Genomic DNA, 22198 nt, shown 5'->3' on the forward strand with positions numbered 1-22198 from the left:
TCCTGCCGATGATGCTGTCGGTTATCTGGCGAAGCAGCTTGTATGGGATCTGCTTCATACAAAATCCCCAGGCATTCCTCAGGGCCCATTTCAGCTTCCACACAGTGAGCTGCAGAGGGTCGTGATGCAGGGGCCTCTGCGTTGGGAGTTGTGCGTCTCCAATTGTTACTAGTGGATCTTAGGGGACAATATCGAGCAATATGTCCGAGGTTGCCGCAGTGATGGCACGTCACTTTCGACAAATCTCGGGGGTAGTTGGTAGGTCCCTGAGGACGGGGTGGTCCTGGTGGGACTGGAGCTCGAAACTCTGGGCGTGAGACAGTGGCTGGGGTACGTGGCTCTATCTTATGAGCTGGTCGTGGAGTACCCTGGCTTACTCTCCTTGTCTCAGCGTATTCATCGGCCAGCCGAGCCGCCTCATTTAAATTAGCGGGGCGCCGGTCTCGTACCCAGTCTTGTAGGTCCGCAGCCAAATTTTGAAAGAAATGTTCCATTAAGAATAATTGTAATATCTCCTCTCCGGTGTTGGCCTTACATCCTTGGACCCAATGTGATGCCACTCTTTGTAGTCGGTTGGCCCATTCCATGTGGGAGTCCACAGCTTTCTTTTTGGACTCCCGGAAGCGGCGACGGTAGGCTTCTGGGGTTACTGCATACCTGGTGAGCAGTGCCTCTTTTACTGTTTGGTACTGCGTGATCTCCTCTGTAGTGAGCGCTCGAAAAGCCTCACTAGCTTTTCCTGATAGTTTTCCCGCCAGGATAGTGACCCATTGCCCTGGCGGTATTTGATGTAGCGAGCACTGTCTTTCAAAGTCCGCCAAATACCCATCAATTTCCTCTTCATTTTCTGCAAAGGTTTTAAATGCATTGAAGGGAATTTTCGTTACTGTAGTAGTGGGTAGCGGGGTAGGAACTGTCTGTGTAGTGAGCTGTCTGGCTCTTACCAGTTCCATTTCTTGATCCCTCTTGGTTTGGATCTCTTCCCTTGTTTCCCGGAGTAGTTGGGTTATTAGCTCTGTAGACGTGACTGGATACAACGCTAATCTCCGCTGCACAATTGCCGTAATCACATCGTCCTCACTGATGGGTGCCCTGGGTTCCGTTACCTCCATGGACCTATCCATCTCGTCCAGCTCCAGCAGGTCAGCTATCAGCTCCCTCCGTGGTCTGTTGCTGGCACTTCTACCACGATTCTCCAATAAATCCTTTAGTGTGGGTCTTTTCAGCTTAGCATACTGAGACTCCATTCAGCACTTGCTCCTTGGATAAAAGGACCATCCCACCGCTTGCCACCAATGTAACGGCTACCCAGATAGAGAGAGGGTTTCTGCCGTTGGAGACGTCCTTTTTCCCTGCAAGCTGCTGTGGAGAAGTAGGCTGATATAATCCCATCCACGATATCCAGAGCGAAAATCAGGTTCAGCTGCAACAGGAACAGAATAACCTTCCCAAACAATCCCCTTTCAAGAACGAGACGAGGCTACGTTATGAAGGGTCAAGATGAACTGAGGACTGGGACACCCAGCCTGCTTTTTATTAGAAAAGGGTACACACAGGACACTCCCAGGGGGAGGATGAAAACAACCAATTATGCACAGGGTAACACCCCCACGTCTCCTCCCCTCAGATAACCACATAATACAATTAGAACATACAATATTTTGCCCCAGTTCTGGATGTACCCCAAAAACAGGGGGTACACCTTTAAATCCGGCACCGCTTGAGAGATCTTCGTTCGGGGAACACTCTGTCCAAAAATCAGCCCGATTGGGTGAACGGTTCGGGAGTTACAGAGTTTCAAAGTTTTGACCGACCGCACAGACCAACTAGCCGAAAATAGTTCCATGAGTTTTGGCCTTGCGGTCGGTCTCTGTTCGCACGGTAAAACGGTATGAAAATCTTGTCATCCATCCGAATCGCGGGGTTCGCTGAAATCCCCATAGGTGACTGAGTGTAACTACCGAATGGTGGGGTGTTCGGTAGTTTCTGTGCGAACTTGTGGAGGTCTGGAGGACTCAGCGGTGTTCGCCTGTTTGCGTATCCGTTTTTAGTTCCATGCGGTTACAGGCAAACACCGCTGTTCGCACACAAGATGGCCGCGACCACGTGTAAAGTCCTGAAATGGCGGCCACCTATATTTCACATACGGACTTCGCACGAAATCAGGCGAACAGAGGCATGAACCGAACAAAAGAAAAGACTAAGTTGGAAGGATCTGTTACACGGTCGGTCAATTTTAGGCTGAAAAAAGTCAAATTCGAATGAGCGTTCGAATCTTCAAACGGGACTTCGTCTCTGCAGCTGAAAACGGAGTGTAGGAGAAGGTAAGGGTCAGCGGTGTTCGTTAAAATGTGTAGCCGATTTCAGTTCCATGAATTTGGCTACACATACCGCTGACCACATGGAATGAACCAAGATGGCCGCCGCCACGTGTTCGTTTTTCGAATGGCGTCCACTTCGACTACTTCGGCACTTCGACAGCATTCGAAGTGCCAATTTAAAAGTACAAACCCTTTCTCTGGGAGTTAAAGGGGCAGCAGCACACCAAAACTCCATTATGCTCAAATCTTGTAATTAAAAGGGCCACATCTTCCCGGGCCATAGTGAGAAGGCAAGAGGCGGGCAAGCAGCCCCCTCCAAGGACACGTGGCGAGGTCGGTTTCGCCACAATAATTAGATCAGGGCTCGACAAATCCCACCAGGTTGCCTCGGCGACTAGAAATTCCGCCCTGGTGCCTGGCATTTGCCAGCTATTTAGTCAATGTAAATAAGGTAATGGGTACTAGCGCTTAAAATGGTCGTTTAAATGAGGCAAATATACCAGGAATAATATGAAAAGTAGCAGCTCAACACCAAAGTGTACAAAATACACCAAGTAAAATAGAATGATAGATAATAGTAAATAGATTAAAACAATCCGAGTAACAAATATAAGGAATAGATCTGAAAAAATATAACTCCCAAACAGAGAGCTAATGAACCTAGCTCTGGTGTGAATAGCCTTCGGTTCCCTAACCAAATACAAAATCCCACAAACCAAGTTTTTAAAGGGCCCATAGTCTTGAAATCAGGCTCCTCCAGAAGCCCATGGCGAGGTTCTGTTCAAAAGAAATAAAAAAGGAACAATCTCCATTAAGTTTTCCCAGAACGCATTTAACTACTAGATCGTAGCTTCCTCAACCGGGTGAAAAGAATACTGGTCCCTGGTTTACCGTTTTTCTTATATACCCTATTAATAGGGGGATAATAAACTGGTGTTCATACACCTGTGCGTTATTACCACGTTCAGGTAATACGCTGTGGTTCAAGCCTCCTTATCGAAGATGAATACTTACCACAAGCTCCGTCGTGTTCCAAGCCTCTCTCTAAATGGGCCTCACACAACTTCCTTGTGGTTCTGGCCTCGTTTTCATTTAATGGATAGCTGTCCTTATTCCGTTATCCTCCTTGTTGAGTCAGTCTTATGTATAGTCTCTTTATCTTTCGTATCTCCGTTGCCTCAATCGGATATATAATTCATATTCCGACAAATATAGCACTTCCACAAATTCCAGGTTACATATAAATATAAAAAAGGAAAGAGTAAGAGAGCTCAGCGGTGTGAAGAGAGTCCTTTGGAAGTCCCAGTGTAGGTAATAAAGCTGCTGCTTCCTGGAGGTCACATACCGCTGGTTTGACTTCTCCATGCAGGATCTGCAGTGTACGAGTGGGATGCCATTTGTATCGTAATTCATGCTTTTGCAGGAGCATAGTGAATGGCCTGAACGACCCTGAGTGTGCCCCCAGTGAGGTCCGCATAGAAAGATAGTTCCATCGATTCAAATTTATAGGGTGAACAGTCCCTGGTCACTGCGGCTTTGTCTGAATATTGCTGGAACCATATGATGAGGTCCTGAGGTGCAGTGGTTGGTGCTTTGGCAGGCTTCGGGGCACGAAAGAAGCCATCCAGGTTAATTGTCTTAGCCTGTCGTGGTGATAGCAGGGCCACTAGTAGGTGTCTCAATAATTGTGTCATTTCAGCCGCCGGGGTGTCCGCTAGGATGCCCTGGACTTTAAGATTGTTAGCATGGCTTGCGTCCTCCAGGGCTGCAGAACGACGCTCATATCCCTCATTCTGTTGCTGAAGTCCCTGTATCACTTGCTGCAGTGAGGTGATTTTTGTCAGAGCAAACACTGAGGCAGATTTCAAGGTATGCCAGCGCAGAGTGAGGCGAGGTCTGACTGGATGTCTGTGAGAAGCAACTTCAAGACTGGTGTCGTCACCAGTGAAGCATCTGCTTTCTGGATGACCGGTGCCAGTCTCTGCATCCTTCGTAATTCGGCCGCCTCTTCCCCCAAGGAGAAATCGTCCGTTAGCTCGGAGTAGGCGGACATCTTGGGCCCAGTGGCTTCACGTGTGTGCCGCAGGAGATCGGCAATGTTTGGTCCCTGCCGCAGTTTATCTGGTCCAAATTTTTGTTTTGCGAACCATTTTGCTGTCTTGTCGCCAGCAGCACTAGAAAGGAACCCAAAATAGAATTTGGTTGTTCCAAATTGGTAGATTGCAGGAGCTTGTTTGCCATGCTAAGCTCCACCCCCATAATTATATATTTTTAGTCGCTACACCCATAGCCTCAACCTTTAAAACCATAGAGGAAAAGTGCAATATTAAAGAAGAGAAAAACCTCTATAAACACATATATTATTATAATATTTACAATGTGAATTGCCATTTATTGGGAAACTATAAATACAAATCTTATAAAAAACATTTTCAATCTATTAAAAATAATTTAACAATATTCTGGATATTTTTCTATTTTTTATGTGTTTAATTAATGGGGGGAATAAAGATTAATCAGGACTTTATAAAAAGTGACATAATTCGAAGTCAGTTTAACCCATATGGGATAAGAGTGTTCGTTTTAAAATCCACTCCATCTCGGTTTTTGCCATTTTTTAAATAAAATCTCGCCCCCTCCAGTTTTTCTCACTTTCTTTAAACCCATAAAATACTTACCTTTGGGGTCCTGGCCATGTATTCGTTTAAAATGGTAGAACACACTATAGTTCTCAAACCCTTATTGTTCCGAATATGTTCCCCAACAAATTTGTCAAGCCCTGAATTAGATGATATACAATGAGAGAATCTGATAGATTCTGGCAGGTGAAGGGGGTGGAGCTATACAAGCAGAGGTGGAGTTATGCTGATCAACGGCGAGGTTATAGCGGTGGAGGTGGAGTTATGGAAAGACTTGTCTTTACCCGTGTGTCTCATTTCCTCAATTCCAACTCTCTCCTTGACCCTCTTCAATCTGGCTTCCACCCTCTCCACTCTACAGAGACTGCCCTTATCAAAGTTACTAACGACCTAATCGCAGCTAAATCCAAAGGTCACTACTCCATACTAATTCTTCTTGACCTCTCTGCTGCCTTTGACACCGTTGATCATGTTCTCCTTCTTCAAACTCTTCAATCGCTTGGTCTCTGTGACTCTGTCCTCTCGTGGTTTTCCTCTTATCTCTCCCAACGCTCATTCAGTGTCTCTTTTTCTAATGATACCTCCTCCCCTCGTCCTGTCTCGGTTGGAGTCCCCCAAGGCTCCGTCCTTGGTCCCCTTCTATTTTCTCTTTATACTGCCTCTCTTGGCAAACTTATTACCTCTTTTGGATTCCGCTACCACCTGTACGCTGATGACACCCAGCTATATCTCTCCTCCCCGGACCTCTCCCCTGCCGTCCTGCAACGTGTCACTGCTTGCCTTTCTTCCATTTCTGATTGAGTTTCAGAAAGCGGGAGGACATCCAATCTCTCAAAAACTGAGCTCCTTGTCTTTCCTCCTCCTAATACTGATCCTCCTCTTTCGCTCTCCCTTCAATTTTGTGGTACCCACATCAGCCCATCCTTGCAAGCGCGCTGTCTTGGCGTCATACTTGACTCCTGTCTCACCTTTGAGCCTCACATCCAGAATTTTGCCAAATCCTGTAGATTCCATCTTAAAAACATAGCCCGCATCCGCCCCTTTCTTGCACCAGATACTACCAAGGAGCTTGTCGATGCTCTAGTAATTTCCCGCATGGATTATTGTAACCCTCTCCTGATTGGTCTTCCCAAATGCCGTACTGCACCCCTACAGTCCGTAATGAACGCTGCTGCTAGACTGATTTTCCTCTCGTCGTTTCTCTCACACCTCACCCCTCTGCCAGTCCTTACATTGGCTTCCTGTATGCTATAGGAGTCAATTCAAGGTACTAACTCACACCTATGAAGCACTGAACAACTCTAGCCCCTCTTATATCTGCTCACAGATCCAAAGGTATGTCCCTTCTCGGTCTCTCCGCTCTGCCCGTGACCACCTCCTGTCCGTTGTCCGCACCCGTACGGCCAACTCACGCTTGCAGGACTTCTCGCGGGCGGCTCCCTTCCTATGGAATAGCCTGCCTACCGCCATCAGACTCTCCCCCAGTCTTGCATCTTTTAAGAAGTGCCTTAAAACCCATCTCTTTAGGAAAGCTTATGGCCTCCAAGACTAACCCCTACCTCACATACCTGTCTCTTGCCCTCTCCTAAAGGGCAGCCCATCTTATTTGATTGCAAATTCCTGTCCTAATGTGTTTTACACCCCACCTCCTATAGAATGTAAGCTCGATTGAGCAGGGTCCTCTTCAACCTATTGTTCCCGTAAGTTTATTTGTAATTGTCCTATTTATAGTTAAATCCCCTCTCATAATATTGTAAAGCGCTACGAAATGTGTTGGCGCTATATAAATGGCAATAATAATAATAAGTCAGTAAGGTTAACACATTGTCGGTGGGTGACACTACTAGCCACCCTCACGGCAGAGTCTGTTTCAGCTGGGAGTGAGAGGGGACGGAGTCTCCTCCCACCAGCACCTGATGGGACATGTCCAGCGGGTGGCCCTGAGTGCATGGCCTCTGACGGACATTTACTCTGATTCGCAACTTATGCCAGGCGGCTGCACCGCAGCCATTGCAGATTTGCTTTTCGTGTACACCGGCGCGGGGGCCCCAATGGATTGTACCCCCAGGGGTATGCGTAGCACATGTTGGGAACCCCTGCACTAGTGGATAAAAGTTACTATACATCCCAGCATAGGGAGATCAGTGGAATATCCCTCTCTGCCACCTGTGACAATTATTAATGGGTTACTTACTATCAATGCAAAATGGTTTCATGGTCACAACATCGATCTTTATGTGATCAGTTGTCATTTATTTTCTCATACTATTTTTATTGTTCCCTATAGGTGCTGAAAGACCCCACTAAGCCAAAAGCCAAGGGAAACTTCTGGACAGTAGATGTGACCCAAATTCCTGCAGATGCAATGAAGATCCAGAACACAGCAATGACACGGTCTGAATCCAAAATATTTGTTCAGGACTTGTCTCCGTTCATCTTAAAGGGCTGTAAATATGGTGCTAAGGGGGGTACACTCCAGCTGATGTCAGATACTGGTAGTTCCTCTGAAAGTCCTATGACCGTTGGAGAAGAGTCACTCCAAACTATCTCTACAAACAAATTCAACACGTCTTTCATGATTGACACTCTTCTTCATGATTTACAGGATGTGGATTTGCCAGAACTTTCCAATACACTAGACAACCAAATGCATTCTGAGATTAGTGCTGGGAGCGTCATGTGGAGCACACACTCTTCACTTGGAAGCTCCAGGAGCCAAGAAGGTTCCACTAACAAATCTGTATTATCTTCTATGTCCAGCATGTCTCCTGACTCTCCACTGAGCTCTGATGATGAGAAAGAAAGACAAAAAGATTTGCCTGAAAGTCCAGCACAGAGAAAATGTCTCCTTACCAAACGACCAAGAGAGGATGAAGACACCAGCAGCAACTGCACCGAATCTGATGAAGGAAGTTATTCTCCCTCTGAATTCCCCCAAAATCATCTCCATAATGTGTGTGATTTACCAACGTCATACACAAAGAGTGTGGCACCAAATGTAGTGGCACCACCCAGTGTCCTGCCCTTTCTCCCAATTCCCCACTTTACTTATCACACTTATGGCTCTCGTCCCTTTTTCAGTACATCCTATTGGGGACTAGTGCCACCACCTACCAATCCAGAAGTTCAAACCCCAGGAACACGTCAACCATCATTAGATCTAGACAACCTGCTAAGAGCTGTGCCACCCAACAAAAGTGTCTTTGATGTTATGACTAGTCATCCCGGGGATCTTGTGCATCCAGTCTTCATCAGTCAATATCTTGCCAGCAATGCAGCATATCCCAGCCCAAACCTAATGTAGTTCTGCTTCATGGGGTGAAGGTGTATCCAGCAGAGTCTTAGGACTACAGGAGACCCTTTCTGTGAATTGAACTCCCAAATCCATAAATTGCCAAGTCTATCCAAGGTTTTGTATTTGTCATTGCACCTACCTTTTAAACAATCAGCAAAGTGATGTAAAAGAACGGAGATTTGATTTGGGAATCTTTGTAAATAATCGCCCAGCAGATATTCACTGGAAGACACTATTTGCGTGATGTTTAATGAATGTACCAATGCAAGCATAGATGTCATCTGTAAGTCCCGAAGTTAGAGAGAGAAAAAAGGAGGGTCCAGGATAACATTTAGGGAGATCTGAAACAGTCCATGTGTGAAGTAATAGGAAGGGCAATGCACACACAAACAATAGCAAAAATATGCACAAATTAGTAGAGAAAAAAAATAAAATAAAAACCTCACACCATAATCAATGCCACCTCCCATTAACCATATACTAACATACAGAGAAAAGGGGTACATGGGAACCCAGACTGGAATAAACATGGTTTGAAATGCATTGTAAAATTAAGCAGAATCAAAAAAGAATAAAAGATTAAAAAACTCACTGAAGTACCCTGTGTTTATGCAAATCCCTGTGCATTACATAATCGCCTTGGACTTCGGTCACTCCAGGAGGTAGTTTGGCCAATCAGGACCCGCGCTCTCTCCAAACCAGAACTGCAAGGAGCTAATTAACACATTAAAACATCACATTTGCTTGTAATAGAAGCTTCTGGGACTTGCAGTTCAGTTCACATCTGTCTACGTACTAAGGACATTGAACTGCAACTCCCAGAGCAGAGAAGGCGCTGTGATACTATGAATGTTGGCCGGTAACCGGCAAAACGGAAGTGTTTTAGTACAGGGAGGTAGATACGGCTAGTGTCGCTTTAGCTGCAGGCCATGGTGAATACATTTTATGACCAGTTTATATAATCCTGAAAGTACCACAATCCAAACCAGCAATAACCAATGAACATTTTGCGCGCTGCTCTGCGACGGGACGTTTATACAGCGCGCTGCTCTCTGATTGGTTAACGCAACACTTACTTCATCAAGACTGTGTACACATAATTTATTCCCGTTTGTTTCTTCATTAGCACGAGAGGAAGTAAAGAAATATAGAACACAACACACGGCACCTGTTGGAGATAACATTTCTGCCACTATTGCAGGAAGCTGTGACACTATTGCAGGAAGCTGTGACACTACTGCAGGAAGCTTTTACACTACTACAGGAAGCTTTTACACTACTGCAGGAAGCTTTTACACTACTGCAGGAAGCTTTGACACTATTACAGGAAGCTTTGACACTATTACAGGAAGCTTTGACACTATTACAGGAAGCTTTGACACTATTACAGGAAATGTGCTAAAAAAAATCTCAATCTACCAGATCCAAATGTGTTTATTTACAATGACAGAAAAAGATACAAACCATAAATAAGGACGTACAACCAATAACAAGGTTTCAGCTAATTTGATTGGCTATCACCATACTTAATTCAAAGACCAGCAGTGCAACATAATATTATAGTTTATAAAAACTGCTAAAATATATACACACTTTTTACACATAAAAACTTGCTGGGAGCAATATTAAATGCTGGAGTTCACAAGGTCCTTTTTTCCGCTGGAAACCAGATCACAGATACACAACACAGAAGTCCAGCCACGGTGTCACCACAAAGACGCACACCGTTCCCTTCTCTAGGTAACATGAGACAACTAGCGTATCTACCTCCGATGTTCAGTGTATGGGATAAGCAGAATGTCTCCCCCAGGACACGTGTGGAGTAGAATTCTTTCCCTTCTTGAGTTCCAACGTAGCATGCAAAGATGGCCCGGGTCACATACAGACACTGTACAAGTCATTGGGGGCTCATGAAGAAGAGTTTGTGCTGTCTTGATACAAGCAAGGTATCTCGAGGCCAGGCCTGAGACAGAACTTCTCTCTCTCTCTTGGTCAAGTGGCAGGATCCCAGTCTAAGCTCACGGAGAACACACGACAAATCATTCATCGAAGAACAGTCAATAGGTCCTTGGATCCCACAGCCTGGAGAGGAGAACAGGTAGAATTAAACTCTCTGCAATGAACCAAACACAGCCAAGAGCAGGGTCCAGATTATTAGAACAGAAAAAAAATAAAACAATTAATACAAAGTAATAGAAGTCAGCTATTTTTGTTTGTGAGCAATTCTAACAGCCAAGAAGAAATCTACACATCCCGAACCCTGTAACCGGCATATTAAACCCTCCTCCAACCCGAACCCTGTAACCGGCATATTAAACCCTCCTCCAACCCGAACCCTGTAACCGGCATATTAAACCCTCCTCCAACCCGAACCCTGTAACCGGCATATTAAACCCTCCTCCAACCCGAAGCCTGTAACCGGCATATTAAACCCTCCTCCAACCCGAAGCCTGTAACTGGCATATTAAACCCTCCTCCAACCGAAGCCTGTAACCGGCATATTAAACCCTCCTCCAACCGAAGCCTGTAACCGGCATATTAAACCCTCCTCCAACCGAAGCCTGTAACCGGCATATTAAACCCTCTAACCCGATACACAGCCCGGACCCTGTAACCAGCATATTAAACCCTCCTCCAACCAGCATATTAAACCCTCCTCCAACCAGCATATTAAACCCTCCTCCAACCAGCATATTAAACCCTCCTCCAACCAGCATATTAAACCCTCCTCCAACCAGCATATTAAACCCTCCTCCAACCAGCATATTAAACCCTCCTCCAACCAGCATATTAAACCCTCCTCCAACCAGCATATTAAACCCTCCTCCAACCAGCATATTAAACCCTCCTCCAACCCGAACCCTGTAACCGGCATATTAAACCCTCCTCCAACCCGAAGCCTGTAACCGGCATATTAAACCCTCCTCCAACCCGAAGCCTGTAACCGGCATATTAAACCCTCCTCCAACCCGAACCCTGTAACCGGCATATTAAACCCTCCTCCAGCACAATCCACAGCCCCGGACCCTGTAACCGGCATTTTTAACCCTCCTCCCACCCGAACCCTGTAACCGGCATATTAAACCCTCTAACCCGATACACAGCCCAGACCCTGTAACCGGCATATTAAACCCTCTAACCCGATACACAGCCCAGACCCTGTAACCGGCATATTAAACCCTCCTCCAACCCGAAGCCTGTAACCGGCATATTAAACCCTCCTCCAACCCGAAGCCTGTAACCGGCATATTAAACCCTCCTCCAACCCGAACCCTGTAAGCAGCATATTAAACCCTCCTCCAACCCGAACCCTGTAACCAGCATATTAAACCCTCCTCCAACCCGAAGCCTGTAACCGGCATATTAAACCCTCCTCCAACCAGCATATTAAACCCTCCTCCAACCAGCATATTAAACCCTCCTCCAACAAGCATATTAAACCCTCCTCCAACAAGCATATTAAACCCTCCTCCAACCAGCATATTAAACCCTCCTCCAACCAGCATATTAAACCCTCCTCCAACAAGCATATTAAACCCTCCTCCAACCAGCATATTAAACCCTCCTCCAACCCGAAGCCTGTAACCGGCATATTAAACCCTCCTCCAACCCGAACCCTGTAACCGGCATATTAAACCCTCCTCCAACCCGGACCCTGTAACTGGCATATTAAACCCTCCTCCAACCCGAACCCTGTAACCGGCATATTAAACCCTCCTCCAACCCGAAGCCTGTAACCGGCATATTAAACCCTCTAACCCGAAGCCTGTAACCGGCATATTAAACCCTCTAACCCGATACACAACCCGAAGCCTGTAACCGGCATATTAAACCCTCTAACCCGATACACAGCCCGGACCCTGTAACTGGCATATTAAACCCTCCTCCAACCCGAAGCCTGTAACCAGCATATTAAACCCTCCTCCAACTCGAACCCTGTAACAGGCATATTAAACCCTCCTCCAACTCGAACCCTGTAACCGGCATATTAAACCCTCCTCCAACTCGAACCCTGTAACCGGCATATTAAACCCTCCTCCATCTCGAACCCTGTAACCGGCATATTAAACCCTCCTCCAGCCCAAACCCTGTAACCGGCATATTAAACCCTCCTCCAACCCGGACCCTGTAACCGGCATATTAAACCCTCCTCCAGCACAATCCACAACCCGAACCCTGTAACCGGCATTTTAAACCCTCCTCCAACCCGAACCCTGTAACAGGCATATTAAACCCTCCTCCAACTTGAACCCTGTAACCAGCATATTAAACCCTCCTCCAGCATTCTGCTTATCCCATACACAGCCCCGGACCCTGTAACCGGCATATAGGTTGTCGGCCCTCATTGCTATTCCTGCCGCTCAGGTGTGGGCTGGGGAAGGGGGAGATATCCACAAACAGGATCGGAACTTCATTAATTCGAATGAAATTCCGATACAAACAAAGTCCCGAAATGTGTCCTAACATGAATGAACAAACTGTTCTCATTCTGTTAGGACGCAATTCGGCAGTTTCGCCGGCGTTCTGTCTAAATGACAGGAAGCATCATGGGAAAAGGGAGGAAAGGTAAGAATTGTGGGAAAATTGCTCTGACCACCGGAAATGAAGCACACTTTGCTCCTCTGCTGGTCAGGCGTAGGAAACCTCCATAAGACAAGTAGCCCCTACTTTGGCTTATGTTTTAAAGAAAACTAGAGCAGACCGGAAGAAATGAAGAACATATCCTGACAGAGGGAGAGAAGAGGAATTGATTAAAGAAAGGTAAGTTCGGCATTACAGTACCGCTTTAACCTCCATGTACTTATATCTTGAAGACAATTTGCAATAAATCCAGTTTCCAGCACATATATTTCAAGCCTGAGGGTACTGTTAATTTAAGGATAAGAATGAAGTTTAGGTATTATGTGTTTGGTAAATAGTAACTCTGGTAGAATGCTTAAACCCAAGCAGAGAGGAAGATCGGAGGAAGCGGATTCCCCTCTTATTGTTCCCAATGAGGATCAGGGTGCTTCGTCCGTGGATACAGTAGCAGAAAGATTTTAGAAGACTCTCATACTTGAGTGGAAGAATCCCCGGTGTTTATATAGACCGTTGGGAAGCCTACCTGTCAAATTAAGATGATCCATTTTAGAAGACCGCTCCCGGACTGCATTCAGAAGACATTGTAATCCGACAGATCCCACATAAGGATTCCCTGAGAGGTCTAATGATGTCAAAGATGGACAGACTGGAAGGCACCTGGGACAAAAATTATAAGGCGATTCAAAAAAAAAAAAAAAAGAATTGTAACAGAGGTCAAAGAGAATACCCAACCTAATGCAAAATAGGCAAGGTGGAAAAATGCCGTCATCCAAGCTTCCAGATCAGCTACTTTGCCCTTAAATTGGAAATTCACTTTGAACGCACTCTGACTTCCCAACAATTCTTAATTTATCACATTATACAACATGTTTAATGGTCGGTCCCTCCCAGGGTCACAGTGTACTAATGACAGTGACATGTTTAATGGTCAGTCCCTCCCAGGGTCACAGTGTACTAATGACAGTGACATGTTTAATGGTCAGTCCCTCCCAGGGTCACAGTGTACTAATGACAGTGACATGTTTAATGGTCAGTCCCTCCCAGGGTCACAGTGTACTAATGACAGTGACATGTTTAATGGTCAGTCCCTCCCAGGGTCACAGTGTACTAATGACAGTGACATGTTTAATGGTCAGTCCCTCCCAGGGTCACAGTGTACTAATGACAGTGACATGTTTAATGGTCGGTCCCTCCCAGGGTCACAGTGTACTAATGACAGTGACATGTTTAATGGTCGGTCCCTCCCAGGGTCACAGTGTACTAATGACAGTGACATGTTTAATGGTCAGTCCCTCCCAGGGTCACAGTGTACTAATGACAGTAATGTGTTTAATGGTCAGTCCCTCCCAGGGTCACAGTGTACTAATGACAGTGACATGTTTAATGGTCGGTCCCTCCCAGGGTCACAGTGTACTAATGACAGTGACATGTTTAATGGTCAGTCCCTCCCAGGGTCACAGTGTACTAATGACAGTGACATGTTTAATGGTCAGTCCCTCCCAGGGTCACAGCGTACTAATGACAGTGACATGTTTAATGGTCAGTCCCTCCCAGGGTCACAGTGTACTAATGACAGTGACATGTTTAATGGTCAGTCCCTCCCAGGGTCACAGCGTACTAATGACAGTGACATGTTTAATGGTCAGTCCCTCCCAGGGTCACAGTGTACTAATGACAGTGACATGTTTAATGGTCAGTCCCTCCCAGGGTCACAGTGTACTAATGACAGTAATGTGTTTAATGGTCAGTCCCTCCCAGGGTCACAGTGTACTAATGACAGTGACATGTTTAATGGTCAGTCTCTCCCAGGGTCACAATGTACTAATGACAGTGACATGTTTAATGGTCGGTCCCTCCCAGGGTCACAGTGTACTAATGACAGTGACATGTTTAATGGTCGGTCTCTCCCAGGGTCACAGTGTACTAATGACAGTGACATGTTTAATGGTCAGTCCCTCCCAGGGTCACAGCGTACTAATGACAGTGACATGTTTAATGGTCCGTCCCTCCCAGGGTCACAGCGTACTAATGACAGTGACATGTTTAATGGTCGGTCCCTCCCAGGGTCACAGTGTACTAATGACAGTGACATGTTTAATGGTCGGTCCCTCCCAGGGTCACAGTGTACTAATGACAGTGACATGTTTAATGGTCGGTCTCTCCCAGGGTCACAGTGTACTAATGACAGTGACATGTTTAATGGTCAGTCCCTCCCAGGGTCACAGCGTACTAATGACAGTGACATGTTTAATGGTCCGTCCCTCCCAGGGTCACAGCGTACTAATGACAGTGACATGTTTAATGGTCGGTCCCTCCCAGGGTCACAGTGTACTAATGACAGTGACATGTTTAATGGTCGGTCCCTCCCAGGGTCACAGTGTACTAATGACAGTGACATGTTTAATGGTCGGTCCCTCCCAGGGTCACAGCGTACTAATGACAGTGACATGTTTAATGGTCAGTCCCTCCCAGGGTCACAGTGTACTAATGACAGTGACATGTTTAATGGTCAGTCCCTCCCAGGGTCACAGTGTACTAATGACAGTGACATGTTTAATGGTCAGTCCCTCCCAGGGTCACAGCGTACTAATGACAGTGACATGTTTAATGGTCAGTCCCTCCCAGGGTCACAGCGTACTAATGACAGTGACATGTTTAATGGTCAGTCCCTCCCAGGGTCACAGCGTACTAATGACAGTGACATGTTTAATGGTCAGTCCCTCCCAGGGTCACAGTGTACTAATGACAGTGACATGTTTAATGGTCAGTCCCTCCCAGGGTCACAGTGTACTAATGACAGTGACATGTTTAATGGTCGGTCCCTCCCAGGGTCACAGTGTACTAATGACAGTGACATGTTTAATGGTCAGTCCCTCCCAGGGTCACAGTGTACTAATGACAGTGACATGTTTAATGGTCGGTCCCTCCCAGGGTCACAGTGTACTAATGACAGTGACATGTTTAATGGTCAGTCCCTCCCAAGGTCACAGCGTACTAATGACAGTGACATGTTTAATGGTCAGTCCCTCCCAGGATCACAGTGTACTAATGACAGTGACATGTTTAATGGTCAGTCCCTCCCAGGGTCACAGTGTACTAATGACAGTGACATGTTTAATGGTCGGTCCCTCCCAGGGTCACAGTGTACTAATGACAGTGACATGTTTAATGGTCGGTCCCTCCCAGGGTCACAGTGTACTAATGACAGTGACATGTTTAAGGGTCAGTCCCTCCCAGGGTCACAGTGTACTAATGACAGTGACATGTTTAATGGTCAGTCCCTCCCAGGGTCCCTGTGTACTAATGACAGGGACATGTGTAAGTATTGGAGTCCATTACCAGTTAAACAGAGAATATAATTTTAGCTACTGCTGTAATTAGTCCCCCACATAATGCAGAAAAAGGGAATCTGTATTTTAATTTGGTTCCGGTTACCTGGACAGTTGACGCACACAGTCATCAGTCAGGCGATTGGATGAGAGGCTTAGATGAGATAAGACGCATCCTTCCTGTAGGTATAGGCCAAACAAACTTCATAAATAATCAGACCTCAGCTGTATATTCCATAAATGAGCAGGAAAACATCACTCCTTCCTTACTGGTCCTGATATTCTAAATATACCATGAGTGGACAATAAACACTGACCTGTGAAAGATACCGAACTAAGGGGTCCATCGTGAGACCCTCTCTGTTCCCCACTGTGACAGCTTTCATCTCCAGTACGGAGATAGTTTTATGAGGCAACGTCTTCAGGATAAGTTCCACCCCAGTGGTGCCCAGAGGGTTGTAAGAGAGAGACAAGGTGTTTAGATGAACAGCTCCTGTGAAACCAATGAAGTGACGTTAGATACCAAAGCGTGAACAATGCAACACCTACCGGGAGACATTTCCATAATGGGTACAGAGCTGTGAAGCAGGCATTCACTGGGGATGGGAAGAATAAGAGTGAAGCTGGACTGACCTCGGAAGGCCTCTGCTATTTGGAGACGATACTGCTGGAAGAATTTGGCAGAGAGCTGGCAGGCTTGGAGATGTAAGGTGCTGAGTACAGGGCAGCAGCAAAGGAGACTCGTGAGGGGCTGAGATAGACCATCCGTCAGTGGATTCATGCTGAGGTCCAGAACTTCCAGATTCTATGTGGGATTAAGGACTAAATGAAAACTCGGATGTAAAAGTTTAACCAGTGAAACAGAAAAGGTTGGTTGTTACCTTAAAGGCCGTGTTTTCAGTAGCGTGCTCTGATGAGCAGAGCCTCCGGATGCCCTCGTGAGTCAAGCGATTGGTGGACAGATTAAGATGGGTGATGCTGGGCACAGTGCTCAGCATTGCCAGTAATTCCTTCACCTCGCCATCCCCAAGGTTGTTCCCACTTAGATTCAATTGGCGAAGAGAGGTCTGGAGTTTGAGGGCACGAAAAAGCGGACACAGATCACGTGGATGCAGGGACAGGCGACAGAGAGACAGGTTAGGGCTCATCGCCTGCTGTTCCAGTGCCTTCTTAACCAACTGATTTTCCACTACCAGGGCAAGCAACATGTGAGGCCATTAGACACCAAAACAGAGAAAAAAAATAATACAGAAAACAGGAAAAGGATAAAAAAAAAATAAAAAATAAAATTAAGAAAACAAAGGAATCAGAAAGAAAATAAATGGTTATCACTGGGAGTGGGGGAGCAGCAGATCTAGAATGACAACAGGGAGAGTCTGAGGGTCACATAGAGCTTCTCACCCACAGCAAGGCTCTGGCATGCCTTCATGTATCGATCCCCAATTGGTGGCACATCCCATGAATTTACTTCAGCAAAGACCTAAAAACAAAGTCAGATCAATATCACAGCAGCTTCAAGGAACATTGAAATACAGCCCCCAAACCAACCTAGCCTCCACCAGTTCTCCAAATGAGCCCCCCAAACTATACGTACACAGAAACCGAGCCCCCCCCCCAAACTATACATACACAGAAACCGAGCCCCCCCCCCAAACTATACGTACACAGAAACCGAGCCCCCCCCCCAAACTATACGTACACAGAAACCGAGCCCCCCCCCCAAACTATACGTACACAGAAACCGAGCCCCCCCCCCAAACTATACGTACACAGAAACCGAGCCCCCCCCAAACTATACGTACACAGAAACCGAGCCCCCCCCAAACCATACGTACACAGAAACCGAGCCCCCCCCCCAAACTATACGTACACAGAAACCGAGCCCCCCCAAACTATACGTACACAGAAACCGAGCCCCCCCCAAACTATACGTACACAGAAACCGAGCCCCCCCAAACTATACGTACACAGAAACCGAGCCCCCCCCAAACTATACGTACACAGAAACCGAGCCCCCCCAAACTATACGTACACAGAAACCGAGCCCCCCAAACTATACGTACACAGAAACCGAGCCCCCCCCCAAACTATACGTACACAGAAACCCCCCCCCAAACTATATGTACACAGAAACAGAGCCCCCCAAACTATATGTACACAGAAACAGAGCCCCCCAAACTATATGTACACAGAAACAGAGCCCCCCAAACTATATGTACACAGAAACAGAGCCCCCCAAACTATACGTACACAGAAACCGAGCTCCCCAAACTACATATACACAGAAACCGAGGCTCCCCAAACTACATGTACACAGAAACAGAGCCCCCCCACCCCCCAAGCCTCCACCAGTTCTCCAACCGAGCCCCCCAAACTATACGTACACAGAAACCGAGCCCCCCCCAAACTATACGTACACAGAAACCGAGCCCCCCCCAAACTATACGTACACAGAAACCGAGCCCCCCCAGTGGCAAATCCAGCCACTTTAAACTGTATTTTGTTACAAGTGTGTATGTATGCCTTTAAGAACCAAGTGTATGTAGTGTGGTTCTTGCGAACAATGGCGTTCGTATGCTGGCGGCATGAAAGCGGCCAGCCTTCCTGCAAATCGTTTCACGAACAGTGAATTTCAACACTGTTCGTGAAACAACCAAACTACCGAAGGGAGACCACACACAGGTCGTGTGGCTCCCATTAAGGATTGCAACAGTGTTGCAATCGGTAATTAGAAGGATTCAGGGTGGCCGCCGTTCGGCTACCGACCACGCGGCGGTCGGCCATCTTGGATCCTTTGTTAGCCCAGCGGTATTTGCTCATCGAGCACCTGGAACTAAAATCGGCTACTCGACGGCACGAATACCGCTGGACTTCCAAGCCGTTCGGGAGTCCCGGTCCTTTGGTAGTTTGTTCCCCTATGTTCAATCGGTAGTTTGAAGTGAACTTAAATGTAATGTGTATTTCACGTGGTGTTCGGTTATTTAAGCTGGGATCTGAGCGGTACGAAATGTGCGCTCAGACCCCAGCTATCTACCGAACGTCCATCCGTTTAAATGTGACGAATAATGTAAAAGTTATGGGTTTTAATGTAAATTGTCGGTTCTGCTGCACGGAGGGATAATCCATTTAACTGTAAATTCTAGTGGGAGTATCCCTCTTGGACAGCAGTGCATGATGGGAGAAATGTCCAGGTTTTTCAGTTCCCCATGTAGTCCCCTACTGTACAACCCCTGTAATGTCAGTAGGGAAACCCCTTGCATGGGGAATCCCATAAATACTGTGACCTGTGATTAAAAGCTCAGTTGACTCCCAGCCTATGTGTCGTCTAGTTCTTGGGAGGGAAGGATTCTTATAACGCTACCTGGATTATTGCATGCTGTATCTGCCTACTTGGATTATTACCTGCTTTTCCTGTCTACCAGCGGAGACCCTGTGGATTATACTACCTCTCTGCTACACCCCCAAACCAACCTAGCCTCCACCAGTTCTCCAACCGAGCCCCCCAACCTATACGTACACAGAAACCGAGCCCCCCCCCCAAACTATATGTACACAGAAACAGAGCCCCCCCAAACTATATGTACACAGAAACCGAGCCCCCCCAAACTATATGTACACAGAAACCGAGCCCCCTAAACTATATTGTGGCGGAACCATCCTCGCCACTGTGAACTGGAGAAGCCTGGTTGCTAGCCTCCTGCCCTGCGACTATGGCCTTGGGATGTATTGTCCTTTAAGGAACTGAGTTGGGGCTTATGGACTATGGATTATACTGTTACTGACCCTTTAAATACTGTGGAGCAGTAGTACAACTTTTAAACTGGCACTTCGGATGCAGTCGAAGTGCCGAAGTGGCCGCCATTAGATAGTCAAACACGTGGCAGCTGCCATTTTAATCCAGTCGAACGCGGTGAACTGTACCTTCCCCTACCCTTCGACACTGCGGCTGGAGACTAAGTCCCGTTCGAAGATTCGAACACACGTTCAAACGGGACTTTGTCATTTCTGGGTGTAAAACAGACCTCTGGTAGACAATATAACACGGCGGAAACAACCCCGGTTTCACTTCGACAGAAGTCGAAGTGCGTTCGACAATTCGAACGCCGCCTTCGGATGGGACTGTGTTATTTTCAGGGCAGAAATAGACCGACTGCACAGCCTGAATCTGTGGAACTGTTTTGGGCATGAAAATGTGCTTGTGGTCGGTCAAAAGTGACTTATACCCATCTCCCGAATGGCTGAACGGATTCGTATGATTTTTGAGTATGTTTGTATTTGGAATGTGCTGATAAATAATATGTAACTGTTATTAATATTGGATGTATGGTTTTAGAGTTACGGAAACCGAGCCCCCCCAAACCCAGCCCAGGGACACGGAAACCGAGCCCCCCCAAACCCAGCCCAGGGACACGGAAACCGAGCCCCCCCCCAAACCCATCCCAGGGATACGGAAACCGAGCCCCCCCAAACCCAGCCCAGGGAAACGGAAACCGAGCCCCCCCAAACCCAGCCCAGGGACACGGAAACCGAGCCCCCCCCAAACCCATCCCAGGGACACGGAAACCGAGCCCCCCCCAAACCCATCCCAGGGACACGGAAACCGAGCCCCCCCAAACCCAGCCCAGGGACACGGAAACCGAGCCCCCCCAAACCCAGCCCAGGGACACGGAAACCGAGCCCCCCCCAAACCCAGCCCAGGGACACGGAAACCGAGCCCCCCCAAACCCAGCCCAGGGACACGTAAACCGAGCCCCCCCAAACCCAGCCCAGGGACACGTAAACCGAGCCCCCCCAAACCCAGCCCAGGGACACGGAAACCGAGCCCCCCCAAACCCAGCCCAGGGACACGGAAACCGAGCCCCCCCAAACCCAGCCCAGGGACACGGAAACCGAAACCCCCCAAACCCAGCCCAGGGACACGGAAACCGAGCCCCCCCAAACCCAGCCCAGGGACACGGAAACCGAGCCCCCCCAAACCCAGCCCAGGGACACGGAAACCGAGCCCCCCCAAACCCAGCCCAGGGACACGGAAACCGAGCCCCCCCCCAAACCCAGCCCAGGGACACTGAAACCGAGCCCCCCCAAACCCAGCCCAGGGACACTGAAACCGAGCCCCCCCCAAACCCAGCCCAGGGACACGGAAACCGAGCCCCCCAAAGCCAGCCCAGGGACACGGAAACCGAGCCCCCCAAACCCAGCCCAGGGACACGGAAACCGAGCCCAGGGACACAAACCCAGCCCCCCCAAACCCAGCCCAGGGACACTGAAACCGAGCCCATAAATGCACTCCTAGTCATCCTCCAAGAAGGTAGTCAATCCCTTCCCCATCTCTAGTCACCCCTAAAAAACGTAAAGCCCACAGCCCAAGCAATGCCCAGATAAGTGTGGAGAGGAGAAGTGGGGTGCGGGACTCATCTGACCTCCTCATTGCTCTGTAGGACATGAAGGATGAGGTCCTGGGGAGCCAGCAGAGCACCCTCTTTCTTCAAGGTGAGTCGAGGAAGAAGGCCGCAACTCTGATAATAACGCTGTGATGCCTGTTCTGCCAACCATGAGACGTCCCGAGTGTCCCCGTCACTGTGGAAACAGGATGGGACAAAATCAACATGGCGACAGAAAACTTTCATAGAGCTTTGAGAGAAAAGGCTAGAGGGGTAACTGGAGACAGTAGGAGAAGTGTGAGATATGAGTAGGTTAGAGGGGTATTCAAGATGGAAGGAGCATGTCACGTGGGCATGTTAGAGGGGTATTCAAGATGGAAGGAGCATGTCACGTGGGCATGTTAGAGGGGTATTCAAGATGGAAGGAGCATGTCACGTGGGCAGGTTAGAGGGGTATTCAAGATGGGAGGAGCATGTCACGTGGGCAGGTCAGAGGGGTATTAAAGATTGGGAGGAGCATGTCACGTGGGCAGGTCAGAGGGGTATTAAAGATGGGAGGAGCATGTCACGTGGGCAGGTCAGAGGGGTATTAAAGATGGGAGGAGCATGTCACGTGGGCAGGTTAGAGGGGTATTAAAGATGGGAGGAGCAT

General features: G+C 47.6%; 2 protein-coding genes across 2 annotated transcripts in view; one reads left to right on the top strand and one right to left on the bottom strand.

The window, feature by feature from the left end:
- Positions 1-8353, top strand: part of FOXH1 (forkhead box H1) — an 85041-nt gene extending 76688 nt beyond the window's left edge. Inside the window, exon 5 of the mRNA XM_063450885.1 lies at positions 7248-8353. Within this exon, the coding sequence (XP_063306955.1) occupies positions 7248-8264 (1017 nt within the window). The 3' untranslated portion in view covers positions 8265-8353. The remainder of the gene's footprint in view (positions 1-7247) is intronic.
- Positions 8354-9743: 1390 nt separating this feature from the next.
- Positions 9744-22198, bottom strand: part of TONSL (tonsoku like, DNA repair protein) — a 42395-nt gene continuing 29940 nt past the window's right edge. The window contains exons 19-26 of the mRNA XM_063450903.1: positions 21586-21742; positions 17567-17645; positions 17047-17354; positions 16799-16970; positions 16483-16658; positions 16272-16345; positions 13360-13493; positions 9744-10337 (exon numbers count right to left, since the gene is read on the bottom strand). Coding sequence (XP_063306973.1) covers positions 10153-10337; positions 13360-13493; positions 16272-16345; positions 16483-16658; positions 16799-16970; positions 17047-17354; positions 17567-17645; positions 21586-21742 — 1285 coding nt within the window. The 3' untranslated portion in view covers positions 9744-10152. The remainder of the gene's footprint in view (positions 10338-13359; positions 13494-16271; positions 16346-16482; positions 16659-16798; positions 16971-17046; positions 17355-17566; positions 17646-21585; positions 21743-22198) is intronic.

The sequence above is a fragment of the Pelobates fuscus genome, chromosome 4 (assembly GCF_036172605.1).
Source record: "Pelobates fuscus isolate aPelFus1 chromosome 4, aPelFus1.pri, whole genome shotgun sequence".
NCBI lineage: Eukaryota > Metazoa > Chordata > Amphibia > Anura > Pelobatidae > Pelobates > Pelobates fuscus.